At 45.8% G+C, this 15,804-nt stretch overlaps 3 protein-coding genes across 5 annotated transcripts; 1 reads left to right on the top strand and 2 right to left on the bottom strand.

Moving 5' to 3' along the window:
* Positions 1 to 276: 276 nt before the first annotated feature.
* Positions 277 to 7,084, bottom strand: SCNM1 (sodium channel modifier 1). Of its 2 annotated transcripts, XM_044676150.1 has the most exons (7): positions 6,970 to 7,084; positions 4,421 to 4,491; positions 4,070 to 4,158; positions 3,894 to 3,991; positions 3,693 to 3,784; positions 579 to 776; positions 277 to 454 (listed from the first exon to the last, which is right to left on the bottom strand). In XM_044676150.1, exons 1-7 carry the CDS (start codon positions 7,018 to 7,020, stop codon positions 355 to 357), a joined length of 699 nt encoding a protein of 232 aa, XP_044532085.1. In that variant the 5' UTR covers positions 7,021 to 7,084; the 3' UTR covers positions 277 to 354. The 2 variants fall into 2 exon arrangements, with proteins under 2 accessions (XP_044532085.1, XP_044532086.1); XM_044676151.1 differs by lacking the exon at positions 4,421 to 4,491 and having other exon boundaries at positions 6,970 to 7,048.
* A 213-nt stretch (positions 7,085 to 7,297) lies between these two features.
* On the top strand, positions 7,298 to 12,591 carry LYSMD1 (LysM domain containing 1). The gene is made up of 3 exons (XM_044676147.1): positions 7,298 to 7,780; positions 10,565 to 10,899; positions 11,386 to 12,591. The coding sequence occupies exons 1-3, from the start codon at positions 7,601 to 7,603 to the stop codon at positions 11,522 to 11,524; spliced, it is 654 nt and encodes a 217-aa protein (XP_044532082.1). The 5' UTR covers positions 7,298 to 7,600; the 3' UTR covers positions 11,525 to 12,591.
* A 72-nt stretch (positions 12,592 to 12,663) lies between these two features.
* Positions 12,664 to 14,923, bottom strand: TNFAIP8L2 (TNF alpha induced protein 8 like 2). 2 transcript variants are annotated; one of them, XM_044676149.1, is made up of 3 exons: positions 14,811 to 14,918; positions 14,323 to 14,419; positions 12,664 to 13,689 (listed from the first exon to the last, which is right to left on the bottom strand). In XM_044676149.1, the coding sequence occupies exon 3, from the start codon at positions 13,682 to 13,684 to the stop codon at positions 13,130 to 13,132; it is 555 nt and encodes a 184-aa protein (XP_044532084.1). In that variant the 5' UTR covers positions 13,685 to 13,689; positions 14,323 to 14,419; positions 14,811 to 14,918; the 3' UTR covers positions 12,664 to 13,129. The 2 variants fall into 2 exon arrangements, with proteins under 2 accessions (XP_044532084.1, XP_044532083.1); XM_044676148.1 differs by having other exon boundaries at positions 14,323 to 14,923.
* Between the last annotated feature and the right edge of the window lie 881 nt (positions 14,924 to 15,804).

The raw sequence follows: 15,804 nt of genomic DNA, 5'->3' as shown, positions 1-15,804 counted from the left end.
CCTAGTTACATCAGTACTTCCTAAATTTGGCCAAGCTGAAAAGCAGGAAAAGCCCCTGTGGAAATAGGAGGAGATGGCAGGGGGAGTAGACGTAGGAAACGCTTCTGACAACTCAAAGGGCAGAGTCCTGCCCCATACACTTTATTAATAGGGCAAAAGGCTGGGTGCAGCTGACGCTTGGCATGGCTCTGGAAGGGATGGGTGTGGTCTAGGGAATTGTGCAGCCTGCAGGGCTAAAAGAACCTGATATTGTTGTATGGTACACAGAGCCAGACCTTAGAGGAAGAAAGAAGTTAGGTTTCTAGCATCTTCTCTGATTTATTTAAATGAAATAGAGAGGGAGGTAGAAGGGTATCAATCTAAGGGTAGATCTGGGGGTTCCTCTTCATCAGAATCAAATTCTACATTCTTATCTTTTACCCATCCACCTCTTCCATCCTGGAGCCAACCAGAGCTGAAAAGATCAAAGAAAATACGTTTGGTCAGAATGAGGGATGAGGGTGATGAGAGAGAGAGAGAAGGCAGTAGAGAAGAAAACAAGACTAAGAGGAAGAAAAGCAATGCATGAGGCCACTCACCTGCGCAGAGTCAGATAATGGTCCAATGCTCTTCGTCTGGCAGGACTCAAGGGTACAGGGGTTGGGGCTGCTGCTGAATCCTTAGTCTTTATATCACCCCCAGACTCAGGTGCTGTACCAGCCTTCTTGTCTGAGGGTTCATCAATCTGTGGGGGCCTGAATGAAGGGTGGGGAGCTGAGGGCGAAGGAGTTTCTGGTCTGAGTGAGAAGGAACAAAGTTTAAGGTATTCATATACCAAGATAAACTCCAAATGGGCACACAATTTAGACATAAAGGTATCATAAGCAAAATATGGAACACAGAAAAAATTACCTATCAGATCTATGGGGAAGGGATGAATTCATAACCAAACAAGAGATAAAGAAGAGATAAAATGGATTCTTTTGAGTATATAATATGAAAAAGCTTTTGAACTAACAAAGCTACTAAAATTAAAAGAAAAGAAGGAAATGAAAAAATCTTTGCATCAAATTTCTCTTATAAAGGTCTCATTTCTTTTTTTTTTTAAACATTTATTAATATTCATTTTTGACCTGTTTACATGCTTCATACCCGTACTTTCCCCTTCACTCCCCGCTCTCCCCCCACCCATGGCCAACGCACATTTCCACTGGTTGTAACTTGTGTCCTTGTTCAGGGCCTATTTCCATATTGTTGATAGTTGCATTGGTGTGGTAGTTTCGAGTCTACATCCCCAATCATGTCCGCCTCAGCCCATGCATTCAAGCAATTGTTTATCTTCTATGTTTCCCTCTCCTGCAGTTCTTCCTCTGAATGTGGGTAGTGTTCTTTACCATAAATCCCTCAGAACTGTCTTGTGTCATTGCATTTCTGCTAGTACAGAAGTCCATTACATTCGATTTTACCACAGTATATCAGTCTCTGTGTACAATGTTCTTCTGGCTCTGCTCCTTTCACTCTGCATCAGTTCCTGGAGGTCTTTCCAGTTCGCCTGGAACTCCTCCAGTTTATTATTCCTTTTAGCACAATAGTATTCCATCACCAGCATATACCACAACTTGTTCAGCCATTCCCCAATTAAAGGGCATCCCCTCATTTTCCAGTTTTTTTCCACCACAAAAAGTGCAGCTATAAATATTTTCGTACAAGTCTGTTTATCTATGATCTCTTTGGGGTACAAACCCAGCAATGGTATGGCTGGATCAAAGGGCAGGCATTCTTTTATAGCCCTTTGAGCATAATTCCAAATTGCCAGCCAGAATGGTTGGATCATTTCACAACTCCACCAGCAATGCATTAATGTCCCAATTTTGCCACATCCCCTGCAACATTTATTACTCTCCCCTTCTTTCATTTTAGCCAATCTGCTAGGTGTGAGGTGGTACTAAAGGTCTCATTTCTAAAATAAACAGGGAAATGAGTCTCAATTTTCAAGACTTAAGAGCCATTCCCTTACTAATGGTCTAAGGATATGAATAAGCAGTTTGCAGAGAAATAAGCCCAAGATGTCAATAGGCATATGAAAATAAGCTCTAAATCCATGTTGGCGATCCTATGGCATGTGTATCAGAGCATGCTCAAGGAGGCTGCTCCCTTTCCCCTCTCCACTCCTATCTGAGGACATTTCTCACATGACCTGCCCCCCCACTCTGCTCAACAGCCCAATGGGAGCGCTTCCTCCCTCCCCTATCTGGGGTAAGGGGTGAGGTGGGGTAGATCATATGCGGTGTGAGAATTGCAGTTTGGGCACTTGGTTTCTAAAAGGCTCACCATCATTGCTCTAGATCAGTGATGGGCAAACTACGGCCTGTGGGCCAGATGCAGCCCCCTGAAATGTTCTATCTGGTCACGCAAGGGCTGCACAACATTATCCCTAATCTGACGAATACAATGAGTAGGATATAATACAATACAATGAAACTTCAAAAGAATTGCTTTAGAAACAGACTGACAGATGAGCATTTCCTTTCCTTTGGCCCCCTCTTTAAAAAGTTTGCTCATCACTGCTGTAAATCAATAATTACTAGAGAAATGAAAATTAAAACATCACCATCTCATTAGCTAAAATGACAACAGAGGAAAATGATAAATGTTAGAGGGGATTTGGGAAAACAGATACACTAATATGATATTAGTAGAGCTGTTAACTAGTCTGACCATTATGGAAAGCTATTTGGAACTATGCCTAAAAAGCTATTAAACTGTACATACCTTTGACCCAGGGTTACTGCTACTAGGTCTATATTCCAAAAAGATCAAAGAAAAAGAAAAAGAACTCATATCTAAAAATATTTATAGTAACATTTTTTTTTGTGGGAGCAAAGGACTGGAAACTGCCCATCCATTAGGGAATGGCTAAACAAGTTATGGTATATGAATTTGATGGAATATTATCATTCTGTAAGAAATGATGAAGTGGATAGTTTTAGAAAAGCTTGGGAAGACTTGTATGAACTGTTGCAAAGTGAAGTGAGAATTTATTTATATAACAGCAATATCATGAAGATAATCAGCAATGAAAGATTCTGATGGACACAATGACAAAACAAAATTCCAAAGGACTCATGCTGAAACATGCTATCTTTCTCCAGATGGAGAGAGATGACCTGGGAGTACAAACTGAGGTGTTTTCTTCTTTCTTTTTTTGTTCTGGACATGAGTAATGTGGATAACTATACAAATTTGTAATGGATTTTTTCTTTTACAATGTTGGGGAGTGATAGAATCAGTCATGTTCTCTCCCTGACATACCAGGAAGAAACCTTCTATTTTTCCTATCTCAGAAGCAACTACTATTAATCCTTTTGCCTACCCATACCCAAAGTTTGTACTACGATTATTCTTCCCATATTCTCGCCCTTTGATATTCCCTTGTCTTCACATCTTTTTGTTACTAAAATTTTTCATTTAACTTTATGCATCCTCTGTGCTAGATGCTGGAGGAAATAGAAAGTTAAGACAAAATCCCTGTCCTTGTCGGGTTTTTAGTCTAGTAATAAATGCTTCTAAACGGATTTCTCCCTATTGAGCCTTCTCTTTTCTCACTATCTTATTCCTCTAATTTCCTTGTTCTTCTATAATCACTGCTGCCATTTTCCTGCCTCCATCCTCTCATTTTACTTTGTTTCTTTCTCTCTTCTATCCAAAATTACCTGTTCTTCTGCCGTCGACAGCAACTGTTATAATTTGGAGCTCTGCGTAGGGCACTTTGGGTGATTAAACGAGTCTGGGTCAGCAGAGGAGCCTGATGGAAAGAAGAGATAAACCAATACTCTTAGACCTAGGGGAATAAGATACTTCAAATCTCCTGGGATGGAAGCTCTTCCTGGGACAAATCTCCCTTTCTCAGTTACCTGGTCCCCTGACTTCTCGGTTCTCCATTCTTCCTGCTGTTTTGGATTCTGTTCTTCTCTTTTCCACTGTTGCTTCTTGCCATAGAAATCTTTCAGGCCTGATAGAGAAGGGGCTATCAGCATGGCTCAGGAAGGCTCTGTTAACATAATTCTCTGCTTTTCACCCTTTAACTTACTAGCCAAGTGCTTCTTCCCTGCACGGTGGGCAGTCAACATGGTCAATGTGTCCAATACAGGTCGGTGGGGACAGACAGCACAGGCAAATCTGGAGGGGAAAGAAGGGTAAAAGTTGCAATAAGCACAGGTACTTTTGCTTTTGATAATCTCAATACTATTCTTCTCTTCTTCCTTCCTAGGTCTTCCTATTCCTTTGCCACCCCATAGATTCTTCCAGTCCCCTGTCCCCCGCCCCCCATCACTTACCACTCTCCTTCCCTCTCCTGGAGCCCAAAGGTTTTAGGAACTAATATAGTCTTCTCATCATCCCCTTGGTTATCTCCTCAAGTCTGACCTTTCCTAGATCTCACCGTCCATCTCGAAGCATCAATGCCTCATCTTCTGGAATATAACTGGCCAGCAAGTCCCCAACTCTCCGCTTCTAGAAAATGAGTAGGCAAGGTGTGGTCCAATGTTGTAACCAGGAATTCTGGTGCCAAGGTCAAGGGGGTAGGTGGGCAGGGGAGAAATTAGGGAAGACCAGTAGGCCAAAGGCCAGTCCTGGGGAAGGAAGTTAGGTGGGGCCAGTCCATGGATGCCTTTATTTTGTAAGTGAAGGCCCTGAGATCCTACCTCAGGGGTACAGTCATCATTCCTGTTGGGCCATAACCATATTTCCTGTGAGCTACAATTATGTCAGGGGAGGCAAGGTTTATCCTCCAGGGAACAGCCTATGCTTCCCCCACCACATCTCAATGAGACTCCAAGACTTCTGATATTTCACCTCCTTACCATAGGAACACCAAGGGTAGTAGAAGAGGGAGAGGAAGTATTCTACCTCAAACCTGGGATATAGAGACATAGGAATATGGAAATCTGGGAACAAGTATGCTAGATTTCTGAATTTGGATTCAGAATCTTCAACCCCATCTCATTTGACACCCCCTTCATCTTACCACAGTAACCTCACTCCTGCTATCATGTCTTTGGGGACCACTGATAACTAAAGCTTTTTAGACTGCTCTGGAAAATTTTCCTTCTTTGGCTGTTGGGAGATGGAGGGAAAACTTTTTGTTGTTGTTGCTAATTTCTGTTTATTTTGCAGCAGAAGCTCAAGCCTTACCTAGGACTTGCTAGGAGCCAAGGCAAATTACATGAAGACTTTCCTACCTTAGATGGCTCCCTTCTCTGCCCTAGGAAGGAAATGAGCTGTAAACTTCAGAATGAAATTGCAATTTGTTCGATAAATCTGTTAAAGTTTTGCCTCCAAAAAGTTCTCTAAAGAGATTTGTGTGCAATATTTTTGGATGTGCTAAACCAGCACAATAGAGAAAATTTTAAAAGGGTATCCAGGGCAGAAGTTAGGTGAATAAGAGGGAAGTGCTGCCCACATATGTTAAATAATTTGAGAAAGAGAAGGACAATGTCTGTTTTTACATTTAAGTCCTTAGTTTGTCTGTGACCTGCCTGTAAAGTCAATCAATGGTCAATAAACATTTAAGCTCCTGTGAAAAGAAATTCTTGGTTCTCTTTGTCTATTCTGAGTTTACACTTGTAAAAAAGGAATCCTTTGTTCTCTTTGCCTAGTTTGAGTTAAAGCTTTTGGCTAAAAATAACTTAAGTACCCCTACTTAGTACCTCATTAGATTGTGAGGATGGGATTAACTTTCCTTTGTCTACTTTTGAATTAATCAAAAAAATTGAACAAGCCCATACTTAAGTAAGTGCAACCCAGGTGCTAACTGGGTAATAACTCAGTAACATGCAATCCAAACTGGATGACAACTCAGAAATGTGTGAGTTCTAGAAGAGTTAATACCTTTAAAGGTGAGAAGGCAATCCCACAGACACTGCCCCTGGGCAGGGCTGGACAATTTGGAAATTGTGGTTGGCTCCTGTGAAAAGGGGCAGGAACAGGAAACCACCATAAAAGCCAGGAAATCCCTGAGGAGTCAACCTGGTGAAGTTGAGTCTAGTGGAGAGTGTCTCCAGGAGATTGTCTTGGATTCTGACTCCTGGACTACTTCATTGGGTGAATGAAAAGGGCTGACTAGTTTCCTAAGAGATTAGCTTCCATCTTGGAGGAGGCCTTGTAGTTTACTCACTACCAGCCCTCCTGGCTGAGGACTAGTATAGGTATTGTCTCTAACCTCTCTCACATTTCCCTACTTTATAGTTTCCATTCTATTTTGTAAATAAACTTCTGACTTGGGGTATAATAACTTCATCGACGTCTTTATTTCACATAATTTAAGTCCAACCACTAAATTTAACCTTTACACTATGTGCCACAAACAGTGTTAAGTGACATGGATACAAATATGAAAAAGTTTATAAGCTAATAGGGGAATCTAATCTAATCTATTCAAGGAGTTTACAACCTAATGGGTGAAGACAACACACAAAAGAAAGCTGATAAGTGGGGAGCTGGGAGGTGTCAAGTACAAAATGAAAGCTGCTTAATGGGATGTCTGTTCCATTTCCTCTATCTCTGCCCTCCAATCAGAGGGACAAAGGGTATAGATAAGGATGCGGGTGTACCAAGGCCTATAGGTTCTGGCCAGACGAATGCAATTTCTCCACAAGGATATACAGGCGGAATGGTGGAGAAAGTCAAAGAAGTACAAAATAAGTGCTTAAGACAGAAGTGGCATCCATCTAAATTTCCTCGTCTGAGTTAAAGCCATGAGTGTCCCACCCTAGTTCTGGCTCTTGTGTGGTATACCGGAAGAAGAGAATGAGGGCGCCGCCTTCTACCCTGTTCCCCTCCCCACCTTCCCATCAGTACTCCCCTCTTCAACCCCTCCCCAAATCACTTTTCCCTTTTCCCTCTTCTACCTACCCCGCACAGCCCCGCCCCTTAGAGTTGCCGAGGCAACGGGCAAGGGTCATCTCAGGGGCGATAACTGTCCACTCTCACCTTGAGCACATTGAGCTGGCTCCAGTCGTCCCCCTCCCTCTTGAAGGACATAGTGTCTATCAGAACCCTCTTCCACAAAATATAGCAGGTCCTCTACCCAGACTCTAGCGCCTTCACAGCCACCGTAGCTTCCGCGGGGGCGGGGCGGGGAACGGTATTTTTGGGTTGGTTGCTTTCGTGCTTCCGGGACTGATGCTTCCGGGGATGCGGGAGCATCTTCTCCACGGCTCCATCTGATTGGCTTCGAGGAGAAGGGACTACATTTCCCAGCGTGCATTTTGGTCCCGCAGCTCTCTGGGAACCCAAGTCTTGCCCAGTGTCTCCTGAGATCTGGTGGTCTTTAAACTGGAGGGCTTGGGCTTGTCCTCTGGCCTTGGACCTTGCATGGGTGGCGGCAGCTTCCGCTCGGGCTGGGGTGGGAAGCTGGTCCACCCGTGCTCTTGAAGACGCCTCTAGGCCCGCAGCAGTTCCCTGCGTCTTCCTGGCCTCCGACAGCAACCGAGCCGGCTACTCTAGAATCCGGCGCCGGAGAAGGCGATACGCATCCCAGCGGAGCGGGAGGAGAAGGCCTATGGCAGGGGCGGTCCCCCGGGATCTGGGCTGAGGGGGGGCGCCTGGGAGGTCAGGGGCCATGGCGTCCCCCTCCCGGCAGGCGTCCCCGGGGGGGTCGGGGCTCCTGCGAGGGAGTCGGGCCCGCTCTTACGGCAGCCTGGTGCAGTCGGCCTGTTCCCCAGTGCGCGAGCGGCGGGTGGAGCACCTGCTGGAGCCCGGAGACACCCTGCCCGGCCTGGCGCTCAAATACGGGGTGACGGTGAGTGGGCGGGAGCATGGCGAGGGCAACTTTCCCGAGGGCTAACTCCCTGGACCTCGCTGCTAAGGCCGAACCAGGACGGGTCCAAATGGCTTCCCTGAAACCATTTCTATCATGATAACCATAGTCTGCTGTATAGAGAGAGAAGGAGATGCTCCAAGTTATCTCCTGCCACCCTGGGAGAGTGATGCTGTTATGATCCCCATTTTACAGGCCAGGAAACTGAGGCTGAGACCAATGACACAGCTAGCTCTCATGAATCCGAATTTGAACCCAGGTCTTCCTGATTCCAGGCCCAGTGCATTTACCCACTTCACAGTGGGTTGGGGGAGGGGGATGAGGGTACTGTCCCTTGCCCACCAATCTCTAGTTAGGGTGACACCCCTCCCTTCCCCTCAGTGATACAGAGGAAAATCTCTAAAGATTTTCAACAAAGATTTCATGTTGCTTAGAGTGCAGTCCTACAAATGTAGAAACTCAGTTTGTGGCTGCATTTATTGCCTCATTCTAACCTCCCTCCTGGGAGCTGATTCACTCTGAGAAGGTAAACAGACACATACACACACACCCATGCCTATCATAGATAGAGAAATGCATTCGAGTTTGTCGGTTTATTTAGGTTTTATTTATTACCATATTTTGATGTTGAGCTCATCACCTGGAGATTGTAAAACACACAAGCACAAGCTTGCACACTCATAGGAGGATTGGATTCTCACCAAAGAAGTAGCCAAGAGAGCTTTCTCTGCCTAGCCCTGGGCTGCCCCCTTCTGTGCAAAAGAGGCTGGGGACTGATCTCTGGTGAGCCTAATCCTTGGCTGATAATCAGGTTGTCTGGAGTCCAGCCTCTGATGCTTTGGCTGAGACACTAAAATTGTCTTTGCTTAGAGTCAAATAGGAACAGTGTTTTCCCTCCCAGAAGGGTGGTCCTGAGGAGACAATTATATCACTGTGAACTCATTTTTTTTTTGTCTGAAAACAAAATGAGATAACAGTAAAAGCACTTTGAAGAATAAATGGCAGCTAGATGGCTCAGTGGATTAAGAGCTAGACCTGGGGGTGGGGGTGGGGTGGGGGTCCTGAGACTTTCTAGTTATGTAATGTAGGCAAGATACTTAATCTCAATTGCCTAGCCCTTATTTCTCTTCTGCCTTGGAACCAATACACAATATTGATTCTAGGATTGAAGGTTAAGACTAAAAAAGCAAAAAAAAAAACAAACCATACCATACAAATTCATGGTAATTTTTCGTTGTTCTGAATGATGTGGTTTTTTTAGACATTTATTAATATTCATTTTTAATCTGTTTACATACTTTATGCCCCTACTTTCCCCTTCACCCCCCTCTCCCCCCACCCATGGCCAACGCACATTTCCACTGGTTGTAACAAGTGTCCATGTTCAGGGTCTATTTCCCATTCATGTCCGCCTCAGTCCATGCATTCAAGCAATTGTTTATCTTATATGTTTCCTCTCCTGCAGTCCTTCCTCTGAATGTGGGTAGCATCTTTACCATAAATCCCTCAGAGCTGTCTTGTGTCATTGCAGTGCTGTTGGTACAGGAGCCCATTACATTTGATTTTACCATAGTATATCAGTCTCTGTGTACAATGTTCTTCTGGTTCTGCTCCTTTCACTCTGCATCACTTCCTGGAGGTCTCTCCAATTTGCATGGAATTCCTCCAGTTTATTTGAATGATGTGTTTTTAATAATGATAATAACAGCATTCTAGAGTACTTTAAGGCTTTTGAAACATTTTATAGGTTATCCTATTTAATCCTCCCAACCCTGTGAGGTAGGTGCTATTATTATCTTCATTTTATAGATGAAGGAACTGGGGCTGAAAGTAAAGACATGACTTGCCCAGGGTCTCACATCTGGTAAATGTCTGAGGCAGGATTCACATTCAGGTATGCCTGATGGTATAAGTCCAATGATCTGTTATTCAACTCTACTATGATAGTTTTATGCTAGAATAGAAATAGTTTTTTTCTTTTTAAATAAGCTCTCTCCTTCCTTCTTAGAATCAATACTGTGTATTGGTTCCAAAGCTGAAGAGCAATGGGCATTAAGTGACCTGCCCAGGGTCACACAGTTAGGAAATGTTTGAGGTCAAATTTGAACCCAGAACTAAGTCTTGGCCTGGTTCTCAATTCTCTGGGCCACCTAGATGCCCCCTAGGATAGAAATTCCTTGGTTATATATCAAGTTTCCAGAAGTTGGACAGAATGGTCTCTCTATATTCTTAGAGACATAATTCTAAGGACTACCTTCCTAATGGATGATCATGCTCCACTTTAACCAGTGTATATGATAGAAAAATGCTGATAAATTCATGTAAGTATTAATAATAAATGTTGCAGAGTACAAGATTTGTCAGTAAGAAGCCCTGAGTTTATTAGAATTTGCTAATTTTGTGTTCATTGGTAAGTCATGATCTTTTAAGTAGGCCTCAGCATATTAATCTATAAAACAAGGATTATACCTGCCCTCTTTACTCCTCAGGATAGTTGTTAGTATCATGTAAAGCAGTAGGAGCTAGGTAGCTCAGTGAATTGAGAGGCAGGCCTAGAAACAGGAGATCCTGGGTTCAAATATGGCCTCAGAAACTTACTAGCTAGGTGATCCTTGGGCTCATATCCTAGCCCTTACACTTTTCTGCTTTGGAACCAATACTCAGTATTGATTCTAAGACAGAAAGTAAGGGTTAAAAATTATTTAAAATTGTAAACCACATTTTTGCTTTTATTAATCTGGTGCCCCTTCCTTTTCTCCCCCTAAGATGGAACAGATTAAGCGTGCTAATCGTCTTTATACTAATGACTCCATCTTCCTCAAGAAAACTCTCTATATTCCTATTCTGACTGAGCCTCGAGGATTATTCAATGGGCTAGATTCTGAGGAAGAAGAAGAAAGAGAGGAAGAAATGCTATTGAGTCAAGGTGGAGCTGAATCTCCCTCAGTTTTGAGGAAAAAAGAAGAAAAAGCCAGCAGTGACCAGGACCTCCCCATACCCAGCCATGACCTCTCTGCTACTGACTTCCTTAAGAAGATTGACTCACAAATCAGTCTGTCAAAGAAGGCTGCTGTCAAGAAACTGAAGAAAGGCGAGAGTGGGTAAGTCTTTGGTGTTTCTGAACAGCCTCTCTAACACTCAATAGAAGCAGTTGTTGAAGGGCTCCAGATTGGGGATCAGGAGATGGGAATCTGGGTCTTAGCCATAAAATGCTGTGGGGGGACCTGACTTTCTTTCTCTTGAAAATGGAGGAAATGGATTAGATGGTCTTAAAGACCCCTTCCAGCTTAAAATTTGATTTTCAGAAGCAAAGCTAGAATACATCTTTGGAGTATAGGGGATTTGGGTTTCAAGTTCCTCTTATTATTCTATTCTTCAGGGGCAAGGAAAGTTCAGCCTTGGACTGACATGGCAGTGTTACTAAGGCAGCTTCCTAGATCTCTAGTTACCCCCAGAGTCCTTCCTTCAAGTGAGAAATTTGTAAAGTGTCTAGCACATAGCACAGTTTGGCACATAGTAGGTTCTGAATAAATGCCTGTTCCTTCCCTCCCTCCCTTCCTGATTGCTTTTTCCTTCATTACCTACAGGGTACCGGGGGAGGATCTACACCCTCACTTGGCTTCTCCCCGAAAGCAGCAACGGGCAGTACTAGGCCCTGTACCCCTGACTCGAACAACAAGGACAGCCACCTTACGGGACCAGGAAGATGAAATCTTTAAACTCTGATACCCCCAAAATGTTGGGAAGAGAGAAGTAGTAGAGGAGAACCTGTGTGATGGAGAGTTTAAACTGGGGTGAAGGTTGAGAATTCAGTGTCTCAGCCCATCCCCTTTTGACTTTCCTCCCCTTCCACTCTTCTACCTGGCCTAACATTCGTCCATGTCAGGGATTGTAGAGAGGTATGGAAGGGTTGTCATAGATCCTTTCCAAATTCTTTTGGCTGGATCTAGATGTCTATTAGATTCAGAGAGCGCTTTATATCCTTTCCTTCCTCTCTTTCATTCCTATCACAATTCCTTGGCCTTACCATAGGGTGGAGGGATCTCCAGAACCTATCCCCCCATTCCCTCCCACCCTTCTCTCTAATTTATTTGGTGCTATGTTGGAATCCTATTTATTGGCTATTCCTAACAGAAGATGAGAGTCCTACTAGCTCTCAGGGTGGCAGCTAAGGAATGGTCAGCTGTGATGGCTGTTCCCGTAGCCCCCTCAGTCTAGTGAGTCCTGGGGACTGTCAGGTATGTCAGAGTCCCAACCCCTGCCTTGTGGCACTGAGGTACTGAACCAGCTTTCCTGGATGCTGTACCAACTTTCTTCCCCAAATCAGGAAGTGAAATACTGGTCTTAACCTTGACCCAACTGGTCCTGCTTTCTTTCAGTGACTTAGGAGTTTCTTCTAGAGTTTGATCATCCTTTCCTTCCCTTCCACTTTTCTGCTCTGTTCCTCTGAGCTTTATGTTGGGGTGGATAAAGGGATGGGAGGAGTGACCCTCTGAATGGGTAGTCAGTTTGAGATTTAAAAAGTAGGACTGACTATCTGTGTACTGCATGCACATGTGTGCCCCCTGCCTCCCCATATTGAGCCTGAGCATTGGAGGAGGGATCCTCTGTTACCTCCATGGCCTCCTGGTTCCTTTATCCTCCATCGCATATTTATTTGTGGTTTGTAGCACCAGCTTGAGGTGTAATTCTGTGTCTCTGAAGAGAAAACAGCAGGCTAGGGAGACTCTTTGAGGCTAAGAGTCTGCCATATTTTGTTATTTAATGTTGAATGTGGAGGAAAGTGAATGTGTTTTCCCATTCCCTTCTCCCTGTGTTGATAGTAAGTTATTAGAAACCGCAGAGATTAAACATAGAGCCCTGTACATGTTTTAATAGATTTATTTCCCTTCTGAGTATCTTCCCCTTCCTGACCCTTTCTGGAAATAAGGCTTCTAATGTCCCTCCAAACTGTCCTCAGAACTGTTGGCCATTGGGCTGGCCTTGAGTTTGATAACAACCTCCCCATCTGAAGCTTGGGGTGCTGGAAGGACTTTCCCCATATCATGTGTCCAGATCATGGGGAAGTAGGTCTGACTTTCACTTCATCTTTTTCAGGCAGCTTCATTTCCTGTCTGGTGGCCAAAGGCTGGGGAGGGAGGGGCTTGTGAATCCCCATTTTTTTCCCCCTATAGGGTAAGAGATCCCCAGAGCCAACAACCATCTAAGGAGCCTCAAGCCGGGGGTGGGGTAGAAGGGGTTAAAGTAGATGAGGAGGGCTAAAGAGTTGTGGCCTATTGCCCATTCAGAATCCATCACCTTTTGGGGGTAATGGAGCCAGGAAGCTTGCCCTCAAAGCTTGCCCTCATCCAGCAGCTTTCTGAGCCCATCACAGATCTTGCCAAGATGTTGGGCATAGCTAGGACTATACAGGGCAGTGAGTAGGCTGGGGTCCGAGAAGTGATCAAAGACATGGCGGATACGGCCATGAGACTTGGTCGTAAGGTGGTGCTCTACCAGCTCAAGTAAGGTGTCCCGGCACTCTGTTAACAGGGCAGTCAGCACATCGGCTTCAAAGGTGAAGTCTACTTCACCAAAGCTGAGAGCTGTCATGGCGCCTTGACGAAGCTTCTGGCGGAATCGAGCTGCCAGGGTCATCTCCCCAGGACCAAACCGCCCATTTCGATGCAATACCGCCACCTTGATGGCCACCTTGACCAAGTCCTTGATGACTCGCTGGGCCTCGCCTCGGCTTTGAGTATACTCTTTAGATACCCTGTAAAGTTCATCCAGCACCTCACTGCTGGTCTCATCGATGAAGAGGTGTGCCACTGACCTCCCTGCCATCTTGCTCAGGAGTTTCTTCTCTGCCTGTAGGGCAAGGTTTCTTGAGCTGAAGGGCTCCATGATCCCTAGGGGACAAAGATCCAAGTCCATGTTACAGTTAAATATCAACAGAAAGAATAGGCTACAAGGTTCCTGAGAGGGAGACAGGTGGCTTTCCTCCTCTCTTGTCTCTCGTACCAGCTGTTTCTCTTCCCATGAGCCCAAACATTCTTGCTTTTTAGGGTTCTTTTCTAGAGATTCTATCTCCAAGAGCAGAATAGAGGAGCCAGGGAAAGGTTTGGTTAGGGCACTGACAAAGGGCATCTCAAACCAGCCTGTCATGAGCTAAGCCTAAGAAGAAAGTAGACTATGGAAGGAAAGGAGAGTGGAAGAAGGCAAATGATGCAGGGAGTCTTCTCAGCACCAGGGGAGGTGAAGGGTCAGGGCCCCCCAGAAGAACTTCATCCTGGGATGACTAAGGTTTTCATTTGGTACTGAATTGGAGACCCCTCCAAAAAAGTCTTGAGTTCTTTCAGAGGGCTGTTCGGGTCCTAGAATTTCCCCCAATCAGGTTCCCTGCCTCCAGTTCCTCCGGTGGTTTTGCTTCTCACTTCCCCCTCCTCCCCTCTACAGGATGTGGCTGTGGCCACAGGGAGGAGCAGCCGCACCCTCGCCCACCCCTGGCAGTAGGAGTCTGAAGGGGTCTGACAGATGGGTACCTGGAGTCCGGCTCCCCAGCAGGATTCATGCAGTCAGGACCCAGGGAGGAGTTTTGCCCCGTTGTAGCTTGGGACTCCTCAGTTTTGTGCTTGGCAGCTGGGAAGAGAAAGAGCCGCAGGTGCCCTGCTTCCTCTGCTGTGTCACCCCCTCTTTCCGTCTCCCTCTCGGTATCTGCACCATCCTCATCACCTCAGGCCCTCTGTGCCCTCTCATCCCCATTATTAGGCCTGCTCCTTTGTCCCCTAGGTTCTCCTGACATTTCAGCCCCCTTTCCTCACCCCCTCCATCTTTTCTGCCCTCTTCCTTAGGCTTTTTTTTTTTGAGGTCCCCATCTATGTCTAGTTCCCTCTATTCCGTCCCTACTAAGCTGTCTCCCAGGTGTTACAACTTGCCCAGTAAGAGTCCTTCCAAAGAGAACCATGAGCGGAGCAGGCCTACCTCATACCCCTCTCCCTAGGCTGTCCTTTCACCCATGTCCATCCCTCACCTTGGAGCCAGTCTTGCCTTGGATGCACCCGGAGCACTGACGAGAATGAAGAAACTCTAGTCTGTGTCTTAGCCCCACCCCTGGCCCCACCCTCCTTCCCCTTTCCCTCTTTGGTCAGCTCTTCCCCCAGCGCCGAACCCGTCCCCCCCCATGGGCGGCAGCAGGAGGTCCAGGACTCCAAGGACTTCGACGAAGGAAGAAAGTCAACGGGCCTGGGTGAGGGGGGACAACGACCCCCCCCTCCCCACTTTTCAGGTATCCTGATTCTCCTGGCCTCTCTCTGGCTGATTCGCACCTTGTTCTCCCAAGCCCCACATCCCTTTGTTTCTGGTGTTTGGCCTTAGGAGACAGTGGCTTCCTTGTCCTTCGACGACCAGAGGCTGAGTGAATGCTGTAGGAAGGGTTAACAAAGCAGGCAGGGAACAAGTTTCCTCTTCATTTTCAGAATCCTTTAAGTGAAGAAACCAGTTAATGAGTCTTCCTGGAGAGGAATTTGGGGGCCAGAGCCTGGCGATACCTAGCTTGACTCCATTCCCTCTCCTAACCTGTTACCTGCTTCAAGGAAGGGGCAAGAGAAGGCAGGGAGGCTTCTAGTGCCCACAGGGATAGCGGGAGGGAACTATGGTTCCTTTTGGTGCTTCACCACCTCAGTGGCAGTGAGGCAGCTGGGCATCCACCTGAACCCCAAGTGTAAGACCACAGCAGACCAGCAGGGGACAGCATGATACTGAGAAACAAGGTTCCCCAAACGGAGTCTCAGAGCACTGGAGAGCCAGGATTGTCTGAGGCACTGGCCTGCATCGTGCAAGAGAGGATAAAAAAATTTCTCCCCTCCCTCCAGGGTCTGTTCTGCTGGGGATGGGGACTGGCATGTGCCTGGGTAAGTATAGCCCAGGTTGGGGAATGATGTGCACAGAGGAGACATCAGACAAACCCTCCTTGGGAAAATTGGGAGAGGTAGAATGCTGGGGATCAGGGAAGGTTTCAAGGAAGG

Source organism: Gracilinanus agilis, chromosome 4 (assembly GCF_016433145.1).
Source record: "Gracilinanus agilis isolate LMUSP501 chromosome 4, AgileGrace, whole genome shotgun sequence".
In the NCBI taxonomy this organism is placed as follows: Eukaryota; Metazoa; Chordata; class Mammalia; order Didelphimorphia; family Didelphidae; genus Gracilinanus; species Gracilinanus agilis.
This window is presented reverse-complemented; position numbering and strand designations above follow the sequence as displayed.